This window comes from Molossus molossus, unplaced genomic scaffold (assembly GCF_014108415.1).
Source record: "Molossus molossus isolate mMolMol1 unplaced genomic scaffold, mMolMol1.p scaffold_m16_p_24, whole genome shotgun sequence".
NCBI lineage: Eukaryota > Metazoa > Chordata > Mammalia > Chiroptera > Molossidae > Molossus > Molossus molossus.
The window spans coordinates 3,571,909-3,598,380 of record NW_023425360.1 but is presented as its reverse complement, the minus strand read 5'-3'; the positions used below and the strand labels follow the sequence as shown (position 1 = coordinate 3,598,380).

The window sequence follows — 26,472 nt, the reverse complement described above, 5'->3', positions numbered from 1 at the left end:
CTCTGGGGCGGGGCGAGGGCGGGCTTTCACGAAGAGCGACAGGACAGGCCACCAATCGCAGGGCTGCCCCGCCTCCGTGTTTGGTTTGAAATCCCGCGGCTGCCTAACGGCTCGCCTGGTGGCAGATGCAGCGCGAACTCGCCGGTGCTGGTTGCTGGTTGCAGCTCTCGGTTCCGAGTGGAGTAAGTCGTGGACCGCGACGTCCGGTTGCCGGGAACGTCCGCCATGAGGAGAAGGTGGGAACTGAGGGGTGCGGGCCTCCAGAGGCCCTCCTCGCCGGAGCCAGGGTGTCCCCTCAGCCCGCGCCCAGCTGAGGCCGGGCGCGCCGGGCCGGGCTGGCGGCGGAGAGGGACGCGCGGGGAGCGGGCCCCGGAGGCGCGTCGGCTCGGAGGGCTCGCGCGGAGCCCTGGGCCCCGGTGTCGGCGTGTCCCGTTTGTCCAAGTGGAGCGGGCAGTGGGTGTTGACCGTCTCCGTGTGCCCGGGCGCAGCCGCAGCCCCGCCGCGCACGGGGAGCAGCTTGGCTTCCGTGCGCATGAGACTCCGCGGCCGCGGTTCTTTCCCGGGGGCCCGGCTCCCCAGACAGCGCCCGACCCGAAGGCGGGACCAGAAGCGTCGTCCCGCTGTCCGGTCGTAGCTCGTGACTGTGGACGAGGTTGGGCCGTTGTTTTCTGGCCTGTAAGGTGGCAGCTGCACCAGGTGGTGCTGTGGGCGGTGCAGCCCTCCGGCTGGGGCTCCGAGCCCGGGTGGCGCTGGCGCGGCTCCGGGGGGCGCCCGCTGGCTGCGGCCCGGCCTGAGCCCCCGGCCCCCAGCCCCCAGCCCCCAGCGGCCCGAGCTCGCTGCCTGCCCCGCCCCGGCCCCCCTCTCACGCGCACCATTCACCTGCTCTCCCTGACACCAGTGACTTCCCGCTTAGGCGCGCCCTGCCCCTGCTGGCCCCCTCTTCCCTCCGGCTCGCCCGGGAGGGCTCCCCTGGCCGTAAGTGGCCAGAGCCCCATGTCACTCCGACGTGCCCACTCCACTGGGCCGACAGCAGCAGCCAGTGTGGCCATTGGGCAGGGCTGCTGGGCCCCAGGGTGCCCCCAGCCACCTGTGTCTCACCGGGGGGCTCGCACCCACTTGGGTTCCTCCCCCGCCTCCCTAGTCCCCGTACTAGGTTGGACACCCCCTAAGGGGCACAGGAGGAGGACGGCCGGAGGGCTTTGAGCTACCTGCCTGGTCCGCTCCCACTCTAGGCCTCAGTTTCCCCTCTCCTCTCGGGGGGCACTCCACAGGATCCGCCGTGCCCCTGCCACCCCTGCCGCTCCCCGTGTGGCTCTGGGGTCCCGTACCGATCTCCATTCTTTCCCATTTGGGGTTCTCTGTGTGTGTGTGGGGGGGTTCTGTTGTTTGTTTTTACTGGAAGAATAGAATTAGAGGCTCATACTTAGAATTACAAGACCCTCTTTTTATTTTTTAAAATAATTTTTTAAATTGATTTTATAGCGAGGGAGAGGGAGGGAGAGAGGCATCGATGAGAGAGAACATGGATTGGCTGCCTCCTGAATGTCCCCCACTGGGAATTGGGCCCACGACCCGGGCACGTGCCCTGACCTGGCATCGAACCAGGACCTCTCAGTGGATTGGGACGACAGTCAATCCACTGAGCCCCACCAGCTGGGCTGCCATTGGTATTTTAATAGGGGTCGCAGTGAATCTATAGATTGCTTTGGGCAGTATGGACTTTTTTTTTGGTAGGTGCCCCATCGCCCCCAGCAGCCCCAAGCGCTCACTGCAGCGCCAGCGGCCCCTCCCCCCTGGCCTGCCCGTCACTGCCACCCAGCTGCGCCCGCCGGCACCAACACGCTGCACTGCACAGCAGGCCAACCCTCCAACCGCTGAGCCAAACTGGCCAGGGCTGGACATTTTAATGATGTTAATTCTTCCAAGCCATGGACACAGTATATTCTTCCATTTGTTTATATCTTTCTCTCTTTATTCAGTGTCCTGTAGTTTTCCGAGTACAGGTCTTTTACCTCCTTGGTTAAATTTATTCTTAAGTATCTTAATTTTTCTTGTTGCAATGATAAATGGGAATTTTTGTTTGTTTCTCTACCTGAGAGTTTATTATTGGTGTATAAAAATACCATCAAGCCCTGGCCAGTTTGGCTCAGCAGTTAGAGCATCCGCCCGCGGACCAGAGACCCGGGTTCAGTTCCCGCTAAGGGCACGAACCTCGGTTGCGGTTCAGCCCCCGCCCCGGTTGGGTTGTGAAGGTGGCGACCACTCGATGTGTCTCTCTCTCTATCCCCCCTCTCTCCTTCCTGCTCTATCAGAAGATAAATGTAAAAATGTCCTCGGGTGAGGATAAAAACAAAAAAAAATGCAATCAATTTCTAGCTGTTAATTTGTATTCTGCTACATTGCTGCATTCATTTATTAAATTTAGTAGTTTTTTTGGTGGAGTCTTTAGAGCTTTCTATCTATGTACAATAGCGTGTCATCTGTGAATGACAGTTTTACTTCCTCCTTTCCAATTTAGATGGCTTTTATTTTTTCTTGTCTGGTCATTGTGGCTAAGAATTCCTGCACTATGTTGAATAAGAGTGGTGAAGGCAGGCATCCCTGTCTTGTTCCTGGGAAATGCTTTTAGTTTTTGCCCATTGAGTATGATAGCCTTTATTGTGTTGAAGTATGATCCCTCTATTCCCACTTTGCTGAGAGTTTGTTTTGTTTTGTTTTTTTACCCTCACCAGAGGATATAGAGGATATTTTTCTATTTATCTTCAGATAGAGTGGGAAGGAGGGAGGGAGAGAGAAACATTGATGTGAGAGAGACACATCGACTGGCTGCCATCCACACGACCCCAACGGGGGCCGGGGACGAACCACAACCAAGATACGTGCCCTTGGCTGGAATAGAACCCAGGACTCTTTGGTCCATGCGCCAACGCCCTAACCTCTGAGCCAAACCAGCCAAGGCTTAAGTGTTTTTATTGTAGTTGATTTCTACTTCCATGCCGTTGTGATCTGAGAAGATGCTTGATATGATCTCAGTCTTCTTGAACTTGTAGAGACTTATTTTTGTGTCCTAGCATGCTCTATTTATGAGAGTGTCCCAGGTGCACTTGAGAAAAATGTATATTCTGCAGCTTTGAGGTAAAATGTTCTGTAAATGTCAATTAAATCCATCTAATCTAGTGTGTTGTTCAGGGTCACTATTTCCTTGTTGATTCTACAACCCTTCTTAAGGTGACCTGGCTTTCTACAATAAAAACAGACTCCTCTATGAGAGTTTCCCAACAAACCTTATTTAGTAATTCTGTTGCTTCACTCCCAGAAACCAGTAGGTATATTCATTGGAATGGGTCAGAGAAACCAGGATCATATTCTAACAGTAAATTTGTTCTTGTAAATACTTCTTTTAGTGTGTGAGAGGCAGTGGCTCATGCAGCAGGTTTCTCTTTTGCTTTTCAGTGAGGTGATTGCAGAGGAGTCCATACTATGTCTCCAAAAGGCCCTGAATCATCTTCGGGAAATATGGGAATTAATTGGGATTCCTGAGGACCAGCGGTTACAACGAACTGAGGTTGTACATAAGCACATCAAGGTGAGTTTAGTGCTGGTGTCTTTGCAGGGGTTCATGGGTAAGGATGTTGGTGTCTCATCTGAGATAGCATATCAAAGTAACACTGAGAAATCACAGGCTCTTCCTGGTTTCTAAGTCTTTAAAAATTTGAAATTATTGTTTTTTTGGTGTTATTTGTTGATATGGGGTTTTTGTCCTCATTGGTTCCAAACTTTTATGGACTGTTTTCTCTCGTGTAGGACCTCCTGGATATGATGATTGCTGAAGAGGAAAGCCTGAAGGAAAGGCTCATTAAAAGCATAGCCAACTGTCAAAAAGAGTTGGCTACCCTGTGCAACGAGTTGCAGGTTGAGCCATTTCAGGTACACTGGGTCTTGTACTCCTGTTTGGGTCTGAGATTTACGAAGGAACTTTGCCTTGGGGCTACAGTGGAAAGTTTTTGTGTCAGGGTGGTCCTGGACATGAGAAGTGAGGAAAATGTGCTGCCTAGTCAACCAGTTCCAGCAGTTATTTTTACTTATGTAAAGAGTTGCCCTGTTGAGCCCTGGCTGGTTTGGCTCAGCAGTTAGAGTGTTGGCCTGCGGTCCAGAGAGACCCGGGTTCGGTTTCCGCTAAGGGTTGCAGTTTGTCCCCAGCCCTGGTTGGGTTGTGCAGGTGGCAGCCACTCGATGTGTCCCTTTCACGTCAATGTTTCTCTCTCTCTCTTCCTCTCTCCCTCCCACTCTGTCTGAATAAAAAATGGAAAAATGTCCTCGGGTGAGGATTTAAAAAAAGAGTTGCCCTGTTGAGAGGTGGAGCAGTTTGTTCGTTTATTTATTTATTAAGAGTTTGTTTCTTAAAGCTGGGGATAGTGAAACAAGGGAAGGGCTTAGGATAGAAGCAGCAATAGGAGAGACCTAGGCAGAGCTGCTTCAGCTCACTGAGAAGTCAGAGAAAAGGGGGCCTGGGAGAAGCTGCTGCTACCCATGGCTCCCTTGGCTCTGAGTCTCGTGGAGATTCTTGGAGTTCAGGAGATGCACATCTGAGATGACAAAGATGTGGGCATGCTCCCGGGAGGGAGCTAATGAATGGTGCCAGGCTTTCATTGAAAACACACTTCCTCTTGGTATTAGTCTGTGGGGCATATAAAATATATATATATTTTTTTTATCCTCACCTGAGGATATTTTTCCATATTTTGTACAGATAGAGTGGGAGGGAGAGAGAGGAAGGGAGAGAGAGAGAGAAACATCGACGTGAAGGGACACATCGAGTGGCTGCCACCCGCACGACCAACCAGGGCCGGGGACAAACCGCAACCGAAGTACGTGCCCTTAGCGGGAACCGAACCTGGGTCTCTCCGGACCGCAGGCCGACGCTCTAACCGCTGAGCCAAACCGGCCAGGGCTAAAATATTTTTTTTAACTCTGAGGAAAAGTTAGGCATAGATGATGATACTGTGCCGTTTTTTTCTTTGCAAGAAAGTGAAAAAAGCTACTTAGGAAGCAAAAGTGATGAGTGACATAAGGGAAAGTTACCCAAAACCCTGCCTTTGTGGGCTCCATAAGTAAAAGCTGCACACAACTGAACCAGCTAAAATTGCCACTTGAGAAGAAATGTTTCCAAAGCTTGGGTATCAGGAGAGCACGACTGAGTTTGGAGCATGCCATGACTGTGTGTTCCTGGCTGAGAGGCCGCTGTGTTGTGGTCCAGCACAAGTCAGGGACTGGAATGGAGTCAGCCTAGGAGGGGGGAGACTTGCCTTTAAAGGATTAAGAATAATTCATACCTGACTACCAAGGGCAATCAGTGGAGTTTCTTGAAACCAACAGAAATATCATGGATTTTGGACAGTTTATTGAGTCTTTTATTTATTTTTGTTGCTTTCAATGTAAAATCAGGTGAGAAGGTAGATGTACCATGATACATTGCCCTTAAATTACGTAACCATTCTTAGTTCACCAGTGTTGAGTAAAATCTATAGGACATATTACAGCCCCCTTCTTTTTTTTGTTTTTTGTTTGTCAGGAGTAGAGCAAGAAGTACTCATTGTGTTTTACCAGTTAGGTGATATTCTTTGGGTAATTGGCATGAGCATTTAGTTGTGAGCTAAGTGTACCCCTATAGCTAACTCAGAGCAAGCTTTCCAACAGGTTACACTTCTGGCAAAAATGCCCTGGTACCCTCCCTTAGCCGGGGACCTTCCTTAGGGGACCCTCTGTGCCGTATTCTGTTATCCATGAATTGACTTATTTGTAAGTTTAACTAAAAGTCTGTCATTTAGCCCTCTTTTGTTGTCCTACTCTTCCTTTGAGGAAGTCTACTTGGAACCTTGTAACAGTGGGATATCGTCTTACACAGGAAGAAGGAGAGCCAACCATCTTGCAGCTAGAAAAGGATTTGCGCACTCAGGTAGAACTGATGCGCAAACAGAAAAAGGAGAGAAAACGTGAACTGAAACTACTTCAAGAACAAGATCAAGAACTGTGTGAAGTTCTTTGCATGCCACACTATGACATTGACAGTGACTCTGTTCCCAGCTTAGAAGAGCTGAACCAGTTCAGACAACATGTGGCAACTTTGAGGGAAACAAAGGTATACTGGTTGCATCCAAACTTCCTTAAAAGTTGGTTTGACTTTCCTATAGGTATCTTATAATCATTTTCTTTTACAGGTATCTCGGCGTGAGGAGTTTGTCAACATAAAGAGACAGATCATACTGTGTATGGAAGAATTAGAACACACCCCAGACACGAGCTTCGAAAGAGATGTAGTATGTGAAGATGAAGATGCCTTTTGTTTATCTTTGGAGAATATTGCAGCACTGCAAAAGCTGCTACAGCAGGTAATGTCTACTCAGAATTTGGCCTGGGATCTCAAATCCATAGTACCCAGCAATTTGAAGAAAGTGAGAGTTTTGGTTTTTTTAATCTGAAGTGTTACATAAGGAGCCCCAGTGTAAGTTAAGAGAATGAGGGAGGATAAAGATAGTATTGTATGATATACAACCTTGAATTTTTTAAACAAAAAACTTAATTCATATGTAGCTCTAAGAATGTGAAACTGAAATTATGGGTGAAATAATAGTCATCAAGTTAGTGTTTAAATGAAAAACAAATTTTTTTAATTCAAAATTTGAATCCTAAAACTTGGGGTCTGGTTTCCTCCCATAATGACAGTCTTACAGTTTGTGTTCAGTAGTCAAGAAAACATTCCTCTTCACAATCTTATAAAAGTGCTTCTTCGGCTTGTGGATCCAGATATTTCTTTGTGGGAGGCCAGAGGGCTAGCCTCTGTACTGTTAGCCTTTTCCGTAACCACTGTCTTTCCTTGCTACAGCTGGAAATGCGAAAATCACAAAACGAAGCAGTGTGTGAGGGGCTGCGTGCTCAGATCCGGGAGCTCTGGGACAGGTTGCAAATACCAGAAGAAGAGAGAGAAGCTGTGGCCATGGTTATGACTGGGTCGAAGGTCAAGGTTAAGAAAGCGGTAGGAAACCCATTGGGTTCTGGGTCAGCAGTCTCTATAGCATTTTTATGTCTGATCTCATGCCTTGAGCAACTTCTGCCGTGAGCAAGTCTTTTTTGGTTAATCCGTACCCGAGGATACTTTTTCCATTGATTTTTAGAGAGAGTGGAAGGGAGGGTGAGAGAGGAAGAGAAACATTGATTGGTTGCTCCTTTGGTAGCATTGTTGGAAAGAGCATTAACTTGCATCTGTGGTTTTGTGCTATAGTTTTATTTTATTTAAAAAAGTATTTTTTCTTTATTGATTTTTACAGAGAGAGGAAGGGAAGAGGGAGAGAGAGATAGAAACATTGATAAGAGAGCACATCAATTGGCCGCCTTCTGCATGCCCCCTACTGGGGATTTGGCTCACAACTTGGGCATGTGCCCTGACTGGGAATCGAATTGGCGACCTCTTGGTGCATGGGTCATCGCTCAGCCACTAAGCCACACCAACTGGGCCGTAGTTTTATTTAAAGGGGAAGATTTTTGCCCTGACCATTTTGGCTCAGCAGTTACAATGTCAGCCCATGGACCAAAGGGTTGTGGGTTCGAGTCCCAGTTAAGGGCACATACCTGGTTTGCAGGTTTGATCTCCAGCCTCGGTCAGGGTCGTGCAGGAGGCAACCAATATATGTCTCCCCTGCCCCTCCTTTCCACTGTATCTAAAAATCAGTGGAAAAATACCCTTGGGTGAGGCTTAACAAAAAAAGAAAGAAATTTTTTTTTTTTTTTGCTAAGTTCCGTGAATGTAAAGGTATAACAGACACCTTTAATAGATATCTGTGCTTCAGCTGCAGTTAGAAGTGGATCGTTTGGAAGAACTGAAAATGCAAAACATGAAGAAAGTGATTGAGGCAATACGACTGGAGCTGGCTAAGTATTGGGACCAGTGTTTCTACAGCCAGGAGCAGAGACAAGCTTTTGCTGCTTACTATGATGGTTAGTACAAGAGCGATGCGTTTATGTGGCTTGCACTTGTAAGGAAGTGCAGATGTTCACCAGGAAGTACTTTCTCTGCTGAACAAATCTAACTATCTTTTTGAGCCATTTAGCATAAATTATTATTTCTATATAAAAGCATTTGCAAATGCTACTGGGAAATAAGGGATGTCTAGATTTCTGAAGTAGCATATCACTGTAGCCTCTAGTTGTGAAGCTCTAGTTTATCAATATCAGATGCTTGCTTATTCTATGCTAGGTGCAATGTCAAACTTTTTATATTTTTTCTTTATTGATTTGACAGAGCAAGGGAGAGAGAGAGAGAGATAATGATGAGAAAGAACATCGATTGGCTGCCTCCTGCATGCCCCTCACCAGGGATCAGGCCCACAACCTGGAATTGAACTGGCAACCTCTTGGTGCATGGGTTGATGCTCAACCACTGAGCCACACCAGCCGGGCAATGTCAAACTTGTTATTATTTCGATCCCAAGTCAAGAGATGAGGGCACAAATGTGCATAAATGTTGAGCAACTTGAGCCAGAGGCACAGCAGGTAAAGGGCAGAGCTCACATTTGACTCACAGAGTCTGGCCCCAGAGCCCAACAGAATTCTAGTCTAACCTAAACTGAATATAAAGATGCGCTGTCTGCTAATTTCCACATTTGGTACATTTTCTTTGACCCAAGCCACTACTGGGCAGGGTAGAAATGAAGAATATGAACAAACCTAAGAGAAGGTGAGAGATGACACAGAGGTTTGAGAATCAGTCATTTTAGTGCACACCCTAGGCCCTTATTCCTTAGTCCTGCCAGGCTGATGGTGACAAACCAGGCCTTTATTACCCACAATGTATACTTATTCATGTAACATTTTTAATATAGTAAAGAATAACCTATTTCCATTGTAGGGGGATGAGAGGTTAGTAAATTAAGATACTAAACACTAGAGGAACTTTAAAAAAACTACTGGGCCTGTATCTTGCAGAGGACTACACAGAAGGTCTGCTCCAGCTCCATGACGCTGAGGTTGTGCGGTTAAAAAACTACTATGAGGTCCACAAAGAACTTTTTGAAGGTGTGCAGAAGTGGGAAGAAAGCTGGAGGCTCTTCTTAGAGTTTGAGGTACTGCCCTAATTTCCTCTGGTTTCTTAGAGGATGATGAAGTGTGATGAAAGCATGTCCTTTATAGAGTCAGAGTCCAGTCTCCTTTTCTCTTTCTTGTTTTTTTTTTTTTGTTAATCCTCACCCGAGGATACTTTTCCTTTTTTTTTTTTAATGAATTTTCATTGATTTTTACAAAGAGAGGAAGGGAGAGGGAGAGTAGAAATATCTCTTGGCTGCTTCCTGCACGTCCCCTACTGGAGATGGAGCCTGCATGACCCCAACCAGGTCTGGGATTCAACCTGCCACCCTTTGGTCCTTGGGCTGACACTCTAACCACTGAGCTAAACCAGCCAGGGCTCTTTCCTAGGTTTCTAATACCCTGTCTTCATTAAGTCTCTGAATCACTGCTGGCCCATCTGTATTTGTGAGGCTCGTGTACAGGAACATATACGAGAAAAAACCTAAACAACTGGCTTACATAAGATAAAAGTTTCTGGCCCTAGCAGGTTTGGCTTGTCGGCCCACAGACTAAAGCGTCATGGGTTTGATTACGAAATCAAGGCGCGTACCTGGGTTGCAGATTCAATCCCCAGCCCCGTTCGGGGTTGTGTGGGAGGCAACCAATGCATGTGTCTCTCTCATATCAATGTTTCTCTCTCTCTCTCTCTCCCTCCCTCTTTTCTTCCCTTCCTTCTTTTCACTCTATCTAAAAATCACTGGAAAAATATCCTTGGGTGAGAGTTAACAACAGAAAATAAAAAAGATAAAAGGTTCAGGCATAAAGGAAGTTCAGAGGGAGGCAGTGCAGGGCAAGTGTGGTAGTTCCATAGTCAGTGAGGTCGCAGGCTTCTCCAGCTCATGGCGCCCCTACCACTCAGTGGTGGACCTTAACCTTAGGTTTACGTTGTCCCTAGAGAGCCCAGCAGAGCTTTCAGGCAGCATTGTGGAGGAAGGGACACAGAGGGCACTGTCTCTCCAGCACCTCCAAGGGCTCCTCCCAGGCTCTCATCCCAGCATCTCTGCTCACATGCCACACTGGTGAGGCTGGTGGTATTGCTGCCACAGAGAAATTCGGGCTCTGTTACTAAGAGGGAGAGAAGAGCGGATATTGGGCCAGGCAACTGATTATTCTCTACCGACTTTTGCTATGTTCTTAGAAAATTGCCTGGGTGTTGGTGTACATTTGTATACTGAATTCCTTTTCTCCTGGTTGACATAACACAGACTGGTTCCCTCAGAGCATTTTAGAGCTCAGGGCTGAGACTAGGAGGAGGCATGGTGGACATAAATTTCCAGCAGACTTGTTCTCACGTTCGTGCTTGGCCCTGTTAGAGCCTGAAGGGTCCTTCAGGGAGTCCGGAGTTCAACTCCTTCACGTTTATAGGAAACCAGACCTCAGAAGAGGAGAGAACTGCCAAATCTTACAGCTGTTGAAGAACAGATGACTCTGCCCTCAGTTACTCCTTCCTTCTGTTTGAAAGCACGAAGGAGGAGGAGTAAATGTTAGTGAAGAGCCAAATAAGTAACCCTTGTTGACATGCCAGTATTTAAGAAAAATAGAGACTAATTACCATTCCCTTTAGTTGTTTTTAGGCCATCAGCAGCCGAGCGGGCTGCAAGGAAAGTGGAATTTCTTTACAAGCTTAGCGAGTTGTCAAGATTGGTTCTGTACTTTTCTGATGATCTGCCCCTAATTTATATTTACAAGTTATATGTTATGTTACTCTTTTGATATATTATACACATGATAGAATAACAAAAAAACCCAGAAAAGTTAAAAAGAACAAGAAACCTAACATGCTACATTTTTTTACTTGTCCATTTTGTGAGGGTTGATTTAATGAAAACCAGATTATCTGTAACCCTTAACCTTGCACATTTAAACTGCATTGTCTCGGTGGGCTGGGAGTGAGTGGAGAAGTAGGAATGCCCACCAAACTCTCTGAGGGTAGACCTTCCTCTTGGCCCTCCACATAGTTCATTTCCTGTAGGTAACATGTAATCTTTTGACATTTGAACCAGTGACATTGTGTGTTAAATACTGAAGCTGTCTTCCTTTCTAGATGACAAAAGAAACACTAGTTTTCCTGCACCCAAATGGATGTGCTCATACCCAAGCCCCTCCATTCCTCACTGCTGAGAGGGAGTGGGAATGTAAAACTCAAAGTCTCCTTGATGCAGTCCAAGTATGACTGCAAGGAGTCTTAGCAGAAGTCACTGTCTCATTGCCTGTCCTGCGTGTACTCTCATTAAAATGTGTTTTCACAGAGAAAAGCGTCAGATCCAAGCCGATTTACAAATCGTGGAGGAAATCTGCTAAAAGAGGAAAAGCAACGAGCCAGGCTCCAGAAAACACTCCCTAAGGTAATATTGTTAAGCGTTTCGGTGTTTAGCTACAAAATACCTCACTTTTTGTATATTCTTTGCTTTGAATCATTTGCCCCAAACTATCTTCTCTAAAAGTTAATCAAGGATAGTAAGTAGTACTGGGCCTTCCTGGCATAAGCGACTGAATATCAAGATGTATTCATTTTCTAGGGCAGCCTTAACAAAATATCACAGACAGGGCGGCCTAAACAACAGACATTTATTTTCTCGTAAGTCTGGAGGCTAGAAGTCTGAGATCAAGCCCTAGGCAGGGCTGGTTTCTTAGGCTTGTAGTTGGTTATCTTCTCCCTGTGTCTTCGCCTGGTCTTCCTTCTGTGTCTGTGGCCACATTTTCTCTTCTCATAAGGCTCCCAATAGTTTAGGATCCACCCTAATGACTTCATTTTAACTTAATCACCTCTATGTCCAAATAAAACCACATTCTCAGGCATTGGAGTTATGACTTCAACATATGAATGGGGTAGGGGGGCATAATTCAGCTGATAACACAAAGCAAGCTCTTTAGCAAGTTCTGGGGGCTTAAGTACTATTCTCTTTTTTTTTTTTTATCCTCACCCGAGGATATTTTTCCATTTTTTGTACAGATAGAGTGGGAGGGAGAGAGAGGAAGGGAGAGAGAGTGAGAAACATCGACGTGAAGGGACACATCGAGTGGCCGCCACCCGCACGACCAACCAGGGCCGGGGACAAACTGCAACCGAAGTACGTGCCCTTAGCGGGAACCGAACCCGGGTCTCTCCGGACCGCAGGCCGACACTCTAACCGCTGAGCCAAACTGGCCAGGGCTCTATTTTAATAATAATTAATAATAGCACTTATTTAAGAGCCAGATATTATTTCAAAGTGCTTTGCATTTTTACAGATGAGGAAGTTGAGGCACTGAGAACTTAAGTAGCTTGCCCACCTTTTCACAGCTGTAGGAGGTAGATTCAAGCTGGCGCCCAGAACGTGCTGCTCTAACTGCACACTGTCTCTTGGATGTTGTTGGTCCCCCTGGTGCTCCTCTCACTTCAGCACCAGAACCTCAGAGGCAACACTGTCCTCGCATTTCCCACTTTCGTGTGTACTGTGAAACCATCCCTCGCCTTTGATTTTCGGCTACTCTGACCTTTTCCCAAGGGGGTCCAGCTCCCTAAAGTCAGCCTAGTGATGCTGTGGGGAAGGAGGAATCATTTTTTTGGGGGAAATCATTTCCTTTGGGCTTCACACCAAAGATTTGAAGTAAATAACATGTCCTTGTGTCTGGTCTCAGCTGGAAGAGGAATTGAAGGCCCAGATTGAAATGTGGGAACAGGAACATTCAAAGGCATTTGTGGTAAATGGACAGAAATTCATGGAGTATGTGACTGAACAGTGGGAGATGCATCGATTAGAGAAAGAGCGAGCCAGGCAGGAAAGGGTAAGTGAACCCTTTTGGGGAAGAGGGAAGGGTGGTCATGTGAGCAGCCCAGACTCTGCCAGTGCCCATGGTACAGAGATTTGGCACCAGATTTCTGGCTCCACCCTAGACCTGTTTTCTCCCTGGGATGTATCACTGTTGCTTCTGTCTTTCACACAGCAACTGAAGAACAAGAAGCAGACAGAGACAGAGATGCTATATGGCAGTGCTCCCAGAACACCAAATAAGCGGCGAGGACTGACACCCACCACACCAGGGAAAGTGCGCAAGGTAAACAGGAGGCTCCGTGGACCACTAGTGACAAGGGCCTGTGGAGGCCAGGGCTCATGGCTATCTCTTGCCTTCTGCCCTGCAGATACGGAAAAGGGTTTTTCTTGATTTTCAATTGAGTTCATTTGAGAGGGAAGCATTATTTCCCTTCTCCCTCTACTCATACTTTGTAACATATAAAACATTTAACCCTGGCCGATTTGGCTCAGCAGTTAGAGTGTCCACAGACCAAAGGGTCTCAAGTTTGATTCCAGTCAAGGGCACATACCTGGGTTGCAGGTTCAATCCCTGGCCCCTGTTGGGGTTGTGCGGGAGGCAACCAATTGATGTCTCTCTCTCACATCGATGTTTTTCTCTTTCCCTGTCTTCCACTCTCTCTTCAAAACAAAACAAACAAAAAACATTTAAAAATCACCTGTACTATCACTCCAAGAAGACTACTGAGAATATTTTTTTTTCTTGCTTTTAAAAATAATGTATGTTTACAAATAGAGATCACATTATGTAATTTTGATTTCTGCCTTTTCGCCTATTTTGTATTGGTTTTGGGTTCTTCATAGCATCAAACTTTCTTCAAATACATGCTTATTATTAGCCACTTAATTCTGTCTGCTTGACATTTTATGAAACTATTTCCCCTTTTGTTTACTATTACAATGAAAATAATGTGATGAATTTTTTTTTCTTTTTTGATCTTTTATTTTTAAATTTTTTTCTTATTAATTTTAGAGAGAGGAGAAGGGAGAGGGAGAAAGAGAGAGAAACACTGATGAGAGAGAACATCGATTGGCCACCTCCTGCACTGGGGATTGGGCCCACAACCTGGGCATATTTTGGATTTTTTTACTATTTGTTAACCCTCACTTGAAGATATTTTTTTTTCGAGAGAGGGTGGTGGGGAGGGGGAAAGAGAGAGAAACATCAATATGAAAGAGACACATAGATTGGTTGCCTTCTGCATGTGCCCCAACGAGGGCTGGGAATCGAACCTGCAACCCAGGTACGTGCCCTTGACCTGGAATTGTACCCATGACCCTTTGGTCCTTGGGCCAACACTAACCACTGAGCAACTCCAGCCAGGGCCATTTCTTGTTTTTTAATTTACTATTTTTAAATTTTATTTATTTTTTTGTTAATCCTCACCTGAGGATATTTTCCCAGTGATTTTTTTTTTTTGAGAGAGTGGAAGGGAACGAGGCGGGGGGACAATGTGAGAGTGAAACATTGGTCAGGGCCATTTCTGGTTTTTAATTATTTTTATTTAATTTATTTATTTTAAATTTTACTTTAGAGAGAGGAAGGGAGAGAGAGAGAAACATTGATTTGTTGTTCCAATTATTTATGCATTCAGTGATTAATTCTTGTTTGTGCCCTAACTGGAGATCAAACCCACAACCTTGGTGTATTGGGACAATGCTCTAACCAACTGAGCTATCTGGCCAAGGTTATATTACTTTTATTTTTAAATTACAGTTGATATATACCTGAAACTAATAAAATATTATACAACCCAATGATTAAACATTTATATAACTTAATGAGTGATCACTCTGATAAGTCTATTACCCACCTGGCACCACACATAGTTATTACAGTGTTACTGACTATATTCCTTGTGCTGTACTTTACCTTCCCATGACTGTTTTGTAACTACCAATTTGTGTTGCTTAACTCCTTCACCATTCACCCAGCCTCTCAACCCTCCTCCCCTCTGGCAACCGTCAAAATATTTTCCGTATCTATAGGTCTGTTTTAGATTTGCTATGTAAGTGAAACCTTACCGTATTTTTCTTTCTCTGACTGGCTTATTTCATTGAGTATAATATGCTCTAGGTCCATCCATGTTGCATGTGGCAAGATTTCATTCTTTTTTATGGCTGAGTCATATTGCATTATATGTATATACCACATTTTCTTTCTTTCTTTCTTTCTTTCTTTCTTTCTTTCTTTCTTTCTTTCTTTTCTTTCTTTTCTTTCTTTCTATTATATATATATATACCTTTAAACACACACACACACACACACACACACATATATATGTAGTGTTTTTATTGATTTTTTAGAGAGGAAGGAAGAGAGAGAGAGACGCTGATATGAGAGAGAAACATCCATTGGCTGCCTCCTACACGCCCCCTACTGGGGATGGAACCCACAACCCAGGCAAGTGCCCAGTCCAGGGAACGATGCTCAATCCACTGAGCCACACCGACCGCGCCCACCTTTTCTTTATCCATTCATCTATTGATGGACACTTAGATTGCTTTCATATCTTGGCTATTGTAAATAATGCTGTAATGAATATATGTCTTCTTGAATTAGTGTCTTGGGTTCCTCTGGATAAATACCCAGAATTGCTGAAGTAGAAATAGAATTGCTGGGTCCTTCTTTGACTCTTATTATATAGCCTTTATTTTAAAGTCTGTTTTGTCTGATATAAGTATTGCTATGCCAGCTTTTTTGAAACCTCCATTTCAATTTTTATGAAATAATCTTCTTTCATTCTGTTTGTGTCTTTCGATCTGAAGTGGGTCTCTTGTAGACAGCATATGGAAGGGTCTTGTTTTGTTATCCTTTCAGGCTAGATATGTCTTATGATTGGAGCATTTAATCCATTTGTAATTATAGTAATTGTTGATAGATAAGTATTTATTGTCATTTTATTATTCATATGTTTGATATTTTGTTTTTCTTCTTAAAAAAGACCCATTAACATTTCTTGTAATACTCATTTGGTGGTGATGAAATCCTTTAGTTTTTTCTTGTCTGGGAAGCTCTTTATCCATCTTTGGATTCTAAATAGCTTTGTTGGGTGGAATAGTCTTGGTTGTATGTCCATGATTTTCATCACTTTGAATATTTGCTGCCAGTCCCTTTTGGCCTGCAAAGTTTCTGTTGAGAAATAAGCTGCCTGGGCTGGTTTGGCTCAGCGGTTTGTTGCATATCCTTATAACCAGTGTTTTGAACTCTGCATCTGGTAGGTTGCTTGTCTCCCTTTTGTTTAATTCTTTCTTTGGAGTTTTGTCCTATTCTTTTATTTGGGACATATTTCTTTGTCTCCTCATTTTGGCTGCCTCACTGTGTTTGTTTCTATGTATTAGATAGAGCTGCTGTGTCTTCCTGTCTCAGTAGAGTGACCTTATGTATTAGATGTCCTGTGGGCCCCGATGGTGCAGCCTCCCAGGTCACCTGAGCTGGGTGTCCCAGATATACTCCCCACCTCCACCCTGTGTGGGTTGTGTGCCCCCTCCTGTTGTAGTTGAGTCTTTTTTTTTTCTTTTTCTTTATTTATTTTAGAGAGGAAGGGAGAGGGAGAAACATCGATGAGAGAGAACATTGATTGCCCGCCTCCTGCATGCCCCTGCCCTTCACTGGGGATCAGGCCCACAATCTGGGCATGTGTCCCGACCAGGAATCGAAGCAGCAACCTCTTGGTGCATGGGTCGATGCTCAGCCACTGAGCCACACCAGCTGGACTGTAGTTGAGTCTTGATTGCTGTTGGCATGCCACTGATGGGGATTGACCCCCAGGCTGACTGGCAGTGAGGACCAGCTGAAACTATACGGGAGAAGTTGCTGTGCAGGGCCCACCCCACAGAGGAGGCCTCATTTCAGCCGGCCTCTGGTCCCTGCCAAATCCACCTGTTGATTTTGCTCATGGAGGTGCTTGGGTGGTGGTCTGGCATGGTCTGAAGCTTTCCCCTGGGTGCACTGGCTCTGGGGTCTCCCGGAAGGTGCAGGCAAACGTCATCTGATTATATCCTGCCCAGGGCTACCCAGCATGAGATACAAAGTGATCTACAGATGATTGGTACTGTTTGCTGGGCTTGAAGGTGCCCAGAATGGGCCAATCTGTGAACTGAAGCTTGCTGCCCCTAGTGCCAAGCTTGGGGCTGCTTAGCAAGAAATATGGGACATGCTGAGGCCAATGGTTCTTGTTTGGGGTTTGTGGACCTTGAAAACATTTTAGGATAGTCCACATCATGAGCCAAGACGGGCCATTTGTATGGAAATGCCACTAGAAACGGCTTGAGTGGGCCCAAAATTTGGGGTGGGGTCTTAGAATCACTAGGGCGAAGGTGTTAAATTGATGGAGGCTCAGATATGGTGTACATCTGCGCCCACAGGGTGGAGGCTCAGCAAAGAAACAGTGGCCTCCACTGAAACTCTGGGAAAGAGTTGCCCCCTGAGCTGCTGCCTCAAAGCCAAACAATTCAGTTATTCCCCATGTTTCTGGTGCTTTTGAACTCCTGCCCCAGCCTGGGGCTCAGAGCCAGTGAGTCTGAGTACATCCATGCATGGGGCCCTTTAAGAGGAATGCCTGGGACTCCAGAAGCCCTGTTTCTTACTCACCCACAATCCCTGCTGGTTTCCACAAACAGAAGTTATGGGAACATCTCTTCTTGTCCCCGAAACCCTGGGTTTTGGGGCTTGGTTTGGGGCTGGAACCTCTGACTCCTCAGAGGAGAACCTCCACAGCTGAGCTGTCCCTACCAGTTATCAACCCACACATGGGTGTGGGACCTGCCCGTTCGTCCTCTCTGCTCCCTGACCAATCTCGATATCGCTTCTGTATATCCTTCATCATAGACTTCTGGTGAGCTAGGCAGTTCTCAGATAGTGGTTCTGTAGTGTAGTTGTAATTTTGATGTGGTCATGGGAGGAGGCAAGCACGGTGTTTGCCTACTCTGCCATCTTGACTGGAAGGCCTGCACTCATATGTTTTGAAGTTTCAGCTGCACTAGTCGTGCAATCTGTGGTTATGATATGTGTGCTCCCGTGGCAGTGCCTAATACATGGTATTTTCAGACTTCTAAATTTTTGTTCATCTGATGAGTCTGAAGCAATGTCTCATTATGATTTTAGTTTGCATTTCTCTAATTACTAATGAAGTAAACATCTGTTTCTTTCTTACAAAGTTTGTAGGTATTTATGTTCTGGATGCTACTTGCTGACAGTTGTGTTACAGTAGCTTTTCCCAATATTCACTTGTGTCTTGTGTCCTTTTACTCTTTATGGTGTTTCGTCAATGAACAGAAGTTCTTCACTATAATGCAGTCAAAATGTTTTCAGTGTTTTCTTTAGGGCTTATACTTACTGTATTTTGTAAATACTCCATCTATGACCTGAAGCCACCCAGATATGTTTTCCTGTGTTGAATTTCCTAGTCTGTGTCTTGTATTTGAATAGTTTTGCTAGCCATTTAAGGTTTTTAATCTACCTATTGAGTAATTTGCATTTTCTAACATTCTATATATATAGACACATATTAGTATGGCTTTTTTTTTTTCACTTAGCATAATTTCTTTCATTTAGCATAATTTCTGAGAGATTCATCACTTGGTTGCTGTTTCAGCAGGTCACTACATTCTGTTGTTAAGCAGTAGTCCATTGTATGACTTTAGCATGGTTTGCTTATCTATTCACCTGTCAATTAATATTTTGGTCTGTTTCTGGTTTTTGGCTATTACAGATAAAGTTGCTATAAATATTTATGTCTGAGCCTTTGTATGGAGCAATGCTTTCATTTCTCCTGGGCTGGATCATATGATAGGTGTCTATCCAGTTTTAGAAACAGAAGGGTATACCATCTTATAGCTCCATGTGCTGGACATAAATAGGCTTTGAACACTTTCACAGGTTTCCTTAAAGCTCTTTATGGAAATGCATCTTTCTAAACTGCTTCCTGTACTCATTTCTCTGAAGTTTAGGGATGGGATGCTGAGCATGTTATTTGAATGAGTAATCTCTGTTCTTCTCCTCAGCTGAACACTACCATCATGTCCAATGCCACCGCCAACAGCAGCATTCGGCCTGCCTTTGGAGGGACAGTCTACCGCTCCCCAGTGTCTCGACTTCCACCTTCTGGCAGCAAGGTTAGTAAGCTCTACGCACAAACACGCCCCCAGGACCACCCTATCCTGTTTATCTGGAGGCCCCACCTACTTGTTCCAGTTTCTAAGATCCCTGGATTCAATCATTGAGATGCTGAGAGTTGACAGATACAAGCTGGTTAATCTGGAAAAAACAAATGAGAAAGAGAGAATGGTCATGCTGAGCCCCACTAGTGTCATGGGGAAGCCCTGGGACAGGACTGGGAAGCTGAAGAGAGGTGGTGGTCTCCATAGGCTCAGTTCAAAGCCAGGTCTCCAGTTGCTGAGCAAGGGCCCTGCACGTGGGTTCCAGCCCTGACACTGGGTCACTAGACAGTCAGGTACTCTCCCTTAAGGAGATAGGTGGGGAGTCTCTGCACTACTGTGTTCAGTTCTTCAAGTATTTTACAGACGATGCTCAAAGTAGGTGTTCTGCAAATCATTGAGTTCAATTTTTTTTTTACACCAGAAGTATCATGTAGGATTATACACACATGAGTACTGTAAAGATGGTATCAGCCTGTGTGTGTGTGTGGTTGGTCATCATAAGGATAACACTTTGGTCTACTCTCTATTTATAGCCGGTCCTCACGTCTACCTGTTCAGGGAAAAAAAACCCTCGTGCTGGCCGGCATGGAGCTGACAAGGAGAACCTGGAGCTCAATGGCAGTTTGCTGAGCGGTGGGTACCCCAGCTCAGCCCCCCTCCAGCACAACTTCAGCATTAATTCTGTTGCCAGCACCTATTCTGAGTTTGCGGTAATTGACCTTTTCTAATATCTGCCAATCTCTGGGGAGCACACAGTTGGGGCAGTGGGTATCTTCCCAAGGGTGCCCAGGCTCTTCAGAGAGTTTTTTGGAGGCTGAGAATCCCTTTCCTGCCTTGACCATGGTATGGAGTGGGGGTGATTTCAGGGGGGGATATAGGAAGGAAGTTGACAGCAGCAAGTAGACATTTAACCTGGATCCTTCTGCTTAAGAAATACCATTCCCTGGCTGCAGGAGGTGACCCTTCTAATTACTGCCCTGGTGCTCTCTTGGTGGAGTTCTTGGTAATTGTCTTAATTCTCTGTTCTTAGAAGGATCCATCCCTCTCAGACAGCTCCACTGTTGGGCTTCAGGTCTGTATGGCAACCCCTGCATGTCACATGTCCCTTTTTCAAACCAATCTGTCGTCTGCTGGCTTCATTCCCATCTGGGCACAGAGCTACACTAACCAGTAATCATCAGTTGTGCTACCACAGGACCTTTGCAGAGGAAACAAGAATTGCCAATACAGATGGCATAAGCAATAACTGGCTTCAGCTCCCAACATACTAACCTGCCGATTAACAAGAAAACTCGTTCAGACTTGAATTGGATTCTCAGCCCCACCGAAAGTCAGGCAAAGTTTTTGTATCATGTTATTTCACGAGGGAAAACGTTTACCATCCCCGATTATGACATCAGAGGCCTCCCACATGCTGGAAAGAAGAGCGGCCCCATCACCTGGGGAGGGGAGCCCCAGCTGTGTGCTGCTTATAACGAGGTTCTTGGCCTGCGTGATGATTATGTCCTGGAGTATATGCCTTACTAACCCCACTCTGAGCTAGCCAATGCTCATTTCCTTGCCTTTGCCTATTTCTACCACATTGAGCTGCTAAAGCACATGAATGTTCTTCAGCTCCTAGTGCCCTTTACTTAATGAGAGAAGATACTCTTCTCTCAGTATCTTCCTGTTGAGAGGTGAGGCTGCCTTGCCCTTGGGAGATGCTGAGTTACAGGCGAGGGTGCCCACTCTCTTCTTGCTGCAGGGATGGAGAATGGCCCAGTTGTCCATGGCTATAGCTCGTTTGAGCAGTGGAATTAGCTTCATATTTGGGTACTTTTTTCAAATTACATGACTGGTGGGGTTCTATTTGCAGAAGGGGGTGCGTGTTGCTTTGGCTAGCTGATGGCTGGACCGAGGGTCCAGGTGTTTTTTGGCTTGCTCAGTCCAGCCCTGTTTCATCCACTTGGAGCTTAACTGTATCTGCCTACCTATGGTTAAGCCTAAGGAGGTTCCTATGGTTTTGGTTACTGTGGGTGGCAAACTCCACCAGGCAGCACTGAAGCCAGTAGACTGACCTCTACTAACGTCTGTCTTTCTCGTGGTCATCCATGCTTTATCTTCTCTGTACCATGTGCTCCAGCATGAGATCAAATCACCAGCAGGTTACAAGTCCCTCAGCCCCAGGGATTGGTAGATATATGGTCTGGCCCATTGTTTTATAAAGGACTCAAACACCAAAGCTTGTTGCCTACCCAGCTTGTGAAGTATAAGGAATTTCTCTTCTGGCTGAGGGAAAGGGTCACATGCTTAATCTGCCACTAATAGAATGGTGCTCAGAGTGCCTCACCATCTGCTCCTAACACAGCCTGTGCTGTACACCTGTGTCTGGGAAACAGCCCTCGTGAGGCCTTATGCTGACACTTAACCCATGCTTTCAGGGGTGGGCATGCATGAGGGGATGTTGTCACTAATGATGTTTATTTTTCAACAGCGAGAACTTTCAAAGGCCTCCAAATCTGATGCTACTTCTCGAATCCTCAATTCAACCAACATCCATTCCTAAGAAGCCCTGATGTGCCTAGGCTGGACCTAATTATACAGGGGTGGCTTTAATTTCTCGTGTTTAGGTATGCTTGAAACCCTGGATAGGTCCCATTACCGTGGGCCTGACGTTCTTAGAGATGACAGTCCACCATAGGTGTAGTGGGTCCTTAGACGCTGTTTTGGCTCATAGCAGTAAGCGCAGATTTCAGCATGTGGAACTTGACTGTCCTCTTCCCGATTGCACTTGCTGAAGCACGAGCAAGGGCTGGTGTGTCTCCACTGTAAGATGACTGACTCCCTTTCTTGGGGTGTGGGACACAAAGTAATTTTAGCTTGTACATGTGTAATTAGCAATTAACATATTTTTTGTTTAGGGATGTTCAAGTAATGCTGTAGCTATGATAGCTCTGCCCTCACCTAAAGGTCTGTCCCCACAACACAGGCAGCCTTCGTCGTGATAAGTGTCTGTGTGTCAGAAGTTGAGATTGCCTGACCTACTACCAAGGATGTGACAGGGAGGCCGTAGCTCCTTTGTTAAACTGTATGAACGTGGTATGAACACATGCTTGTTTCACCTCTAGTTCTTCAGTTTTTCTGTGTCCAGCACCCCCCACCCTTACCCCTGCCCAATACCTGTGCCTACCATGCCTGAGGTTGTTGGGGAGATGTAGAACTTTGCACATGTCCGCCTTGGGGAGTTGTTCCCGCTGTGGTATACACAGTGAGGCCCCGTTAGCTACCTTGTTGGTCACTACGATTCTCCCAAAAGCACTATTATTTATTCCTACTCCGCCCGCACAGTGCTGCTGTCAGAGCACTAAATGGTTCCCAAAGTTCCCAGTGTGGCTAGATCTGCACACAGGGGCCCTCCTGTTAAGTCGTATATACGTGTCCTGGTTTTAAATATAAATATATTGTAAAGGATAAATAAAAATGTGTGTACTTGTATTAAAAAATTATGTGTTTTCAAATTTTAGGTTTGGTTGGTTTGGTCTGTGGAAAGCAGAAATTTCTACTTGGGCCCTGGCCGGTTTGGCTCAGCGGTTAAAGCCTCGGCCTGCGGTCCTCAGAGACCCGGGTTCGGTTCCCGCTAAGGGCATGTACCTCGGTTGCAGTTTGTCCCTGGCTCTGGTCAGTCGTGCGGGTGGCAGCCACTCGATGTGTTCCTTTCACATCGATGTTTCTCTCTCTCTCTCTGTTCCTCTCTCACCCTCCCAGTCTACCTGAACAAAAAATGGAAAAATGTCCTCGGGTGAGGATTAAAAAAAAAAGAAAGAAAAATTTCTACTTAGGAGAAATTTTTCTTGTTTGTTTTTATTGTTAATCTTCACCTGAGGATATTTTTTCCATTGATTTTTAGGGATAATGGAAGGGAGGGAGAATGTGGGGAAGAGAGACAGAAAGAGAAAAACATTGATGTACGAGACACATTGATTGGTTGCCTCCCATGTGCTCCAACCAGGGCCAGGGATCGAACCTGCAACGCAGGTACATACCCTTCCCTTGACTGGGAATCGAACCCACAACCCTTAAGTGCCGATGCTCTAACCACTTAGCATACCAGGTGGGGCAGGAGTATAATTTCTTTTTTAATCCTTACTCGAGGACACTTTTGCATTTTCAGATAGAGCAGGAGGGAGAGGAGGAGGAAGAGAGGGAGAGAGAGAGAGAGAGAGATTTTTTAAAATATTGTTTTATGTATGTGTAAATGAAGAACATCTCAATCTAATAAAAAGGATTTTTAATAACTTTATTCATTGATTTTTAGAGAGGGGAAGGGATTGAGAGAAATATCAATTTGTTGTTCCACTTATTTATGCATTCACAGGTTGATATTTTTAATATGCTTTTATTGATTTTTAGGGAGGACAAGAGAGGGAGAGGGAAACATTGATCAGCTGCCTCCTGCACGCCCCCTACTAGGGATCCAACCATCAGCTTGGGCATGTGTCCCGACCAGGAATCGAACCAGTGACCTGTTGGTGCATGGGACAGTGCTCAACCAACTGAGCTGCACCAGCTGGGCACTGGCTGATTTTTGTATTTGCCCCAAATGGGGATCAAACCAGCCATCTTGGTGTACAGAGATGATGCTGCTGCCAACTGAGCTACCCAGCCAGGGCTGATAAAAAAGGATTTTGAGAGGGAAAAAGCCTAAGTTTTAATGTATAAAGGAATGAATTAACCTTAGGAAACTTGTGGTTTCATTGGTATTTGAAAGCAGGATTAGGTTTTGTAGGGTGAAACTGTGGCATTTTATTTTAAAATAAAAGTAGAGATTTGGTTTTAATGTTTTTCATCAATTTGTATGTTTCAGTTATACTGGACATTGAAAATTGTTACTTACAGGTGTACAGTAAAAGAGACATTTATATAATTTAGGATGTGATCCCCTGGAGAAGTATTGTAGTGACCTGATATTTGTGGATTCCTGCAGAAACTAAAGAAGTCGGCAAAATCCAGAGGGAGGGACAGGGGCAGAGAGTTGGGGGGAGGGAAGGAGAGAGTAGACTAGAAAAAGGAACACATGATGAAGTGTGCCTTATCCTGGCAGTGGGAGCCAGGGTCTGTATTGCTGGTGGGAATGTAAGATGTTGCAGAAAATCGTGTGTGTGTGTGTGTGTGTGTCTTGATGTTATGGGTGGAACACTGCGCAGTTTACCAGAAGTATGGAGGTGAGTGAGCCTGTGTAAATACGTGTCTGTCACGTGGTCTGCATATTCCTTCACTCACCAAGTCAACAAGCATCTACTGAACCCCAGAATTCACCAGGCTGGAGATCCAGCAGAGTCCCTGCCCTCCTAGCACTCAGGTCTGAGGGGTGAGGTGGACAACAAGCAGGAGCGATACCAGGCGGTGGTAAGTGCTGTCCAGAAAGTAAAAGCAGGTAATGGGATAGCACTGGGGTGGGGTGGGAGCTGCTTTAGCTAAGTGGTAGGGAAGGCTTGTCCAAAGAGGTGACCTTAGTGACGTAAAAGTAGCCAGCCCTGCAGACAGCTGGGGGAGAGCGTGTGAGGCGGGCACGGCCAGCCCGGGTGGTGTGGCTGGAGTGGGCTGGCTTGATTCAGTGGGCAGACGGACCACCAGCGGCGGGAGCACAGCAGGCAGGTGGGGACAGACGAGCTCTAGGGAGGCTGGGCTAGGCGATCTGGGCCTCAGGCCATGGTGAGGCTTTGTGTTACATTCAAGTGGCAGTGGGAAGATTCTGAAGCAGGGAGTAAGATGATGCTTTATGGTGCTAAGTTAATGGAGCTGTTGGGGAGAGAACAGACTGAGTCGGGGGACAGGGTGGGGCAGAGAGTGGCAGCAGAGAAACCAGTCAGAAGTTGACTAGCTGTCCAGGTGAGGGGTAGCAGCACCTTGGACGAAGCTGGAAGCAGAAATGGTCAGAAGTGGTGAGATCCAGGGTCTGCTTGGACAGTAGAGCTGAGGACTTCAGGGGTAGGGCACCAGGGTGGGTGGGAAGTAAGGGGGGAATGGGGAATGATTCTGAGGGGCCTGAGCCACAGGAAATGCAGTGCTGCCACTGGAGAGACAGAGTAGGGGGCAGGTCTGTACAGAGGGTGGCAATCAGTGCTTGTGCTGGGCCATGGCCCTTGGCTGGAGGAGTGTGGAGCTCAGGGAGACGTTGGGGCAGGTGGCATTTAAAGTCTGAGTCTGGGTGAGATGACTAAGGGACGGAGGAGGGCAGGTGGGAAAAAGGAAACTTGCACGCAATGCATGCTGGACATAGTCTAGCACCAGGCACATGGCCAGAGCTCTAAATACGAGATCTGTTGTCCCAGGACACATTTTAGGGGTGCCTCACTTTGCTGGAAGGGTTTCCCTGAGGAGCTTGTAGGTCGGGCATGTGAGATGAGCAAGAGTTAAGAGGCAGAGAATGTGTTCCAGTGCCTGCAGTAGTGTGGAAAGGCCTGGGGGCAGAGGGTAGATTCCTTGCAGGGTCAGAAACAAGCCTTCCAAGGATACAGGGAGCTAGGATGGGGAGAGAGATGGGAACTAAGGGCCAACGAAGGGTTTTTAATGGGAGTGACATGATTAGACTTGCTTAAAAATATATAATGAGCACTTTTTACTGCTTATATTTTCTAAGAGTTTTATGGTTTTGAGTCTTACATTAAGTCTTTAATCCATTTTGAGTTTATTCTTGTGTATGGTGTAAGAAGGTGGTCCAGTTTTCTCAACACCATTTATCAAAGAGACTACCTTTGTCAAATATTAATTGCCCATATAGGTTTGGGTTGATTTCTGGGCTCTGTTCTACTGATGTGTGTGTCTGTGTTCCCCTCCGACAGGGCAGTTCTGTCTGTGCACTGAAAGTGCAGTGAGTGAGCACCTGCTGTGCGCCAGGCACTGATGTGTGTGTGGGCAGGGCTGGGGGTGGAGTGGGGGAGATACAGATACAGAAGGTGGGTAACCAAGGTAACAACACAGCAAGCACATTCTCCAAACTAGAGCTGCCTTTGGGAGACGTAAGGTAGTTAAGAAAAATGCACACTAAGTTCTAAAACCTGAGGCTTCACACCCCACCCTTTTCTCCTTTGTCATCGTGCAAATACAACGTACAAGTGCTGCAATATGGAACTGGACAGGTGTAATGTGTATAACTATTAACCAGTGTCATGGCAATAAAGATCTGGGTGCAGACATATTTATGAGTGGGAGAAGGCTACAGTAAGAAGTCTCAGCCTCACTCTTGTCACTGCCACACACACACACACACCCCCTCTTTCGAGCTCTCTCTTAATAAGTTACACAGTGTTTGAGTTACAAGCTAAGTTGGTAGCTCTGGATGAATGTCATCTGTAGAATGAGAGGTCCCGGTTTGATTCCCAGTCAGGGCACATGCCCCAGTTTCCAGCTTGATCCCCAG

At 46.0% G+C, this 26,472-nt stretch overlaps 1 protein-coding gene across 7 annotated transcripts; it reads left to right on the top strand.

Annotated features, from left to right (window-relative positions):
* Positions 1 to 210: 210 nt before the first annotated feature.
* PRC1 (protein regulator of cytokinesis 1) lies at positions 211 to 21,653 on the top strand. 7 transcript variants are annotated; one of them, XM_036277908.1, is made up of 15 exons: positions 211 to 236; positions 3,454 to 3,586; positions 3,805 to 3,927; positions 5,906 to 6,139; positions 6,219 to 6,389; positions 6,884 to 7,033; positions 7,845 to 7,992; positions 8,980 to 9,116; positions 11,367 to 11,462; positions 12,739 to 12,885; positions 13,045 to 13,155; positions 18,918 to 19,028; positions 19,607 to 19,783; positions 20,104 to 20,145; positions 21,547 to 21,633. In XM_036277908.1, exons 1-15 carry the CDS (start codon positions 226 to 228, stop codon positions 21,616 to 21,618), a joined length of 1,863 nt encoding a protein of 620 aa, XP_036133801.1. In that variant the 5' UTR covers positions 211 to 225; the 3' UTR covers positions 21,619 to 21,633. The 7 variants fall into 7 exon arrangements, with proteins under 7 accessions (XP_036133801.1, XP_036133804.1, XP_036133802.1 ...); XM_036277911.1 differs by having other exon boundaries at positions 19,607 to 19,706; positions 21,547 to 21,590; XM_036277909.1 differs by lacking the exon at positions 21,547 to 21,633 and adding an exon at positions 20,269 to 21,525.
* Positions 21,654 to 26,472: the final 4,819 nt, after the last annotated feature.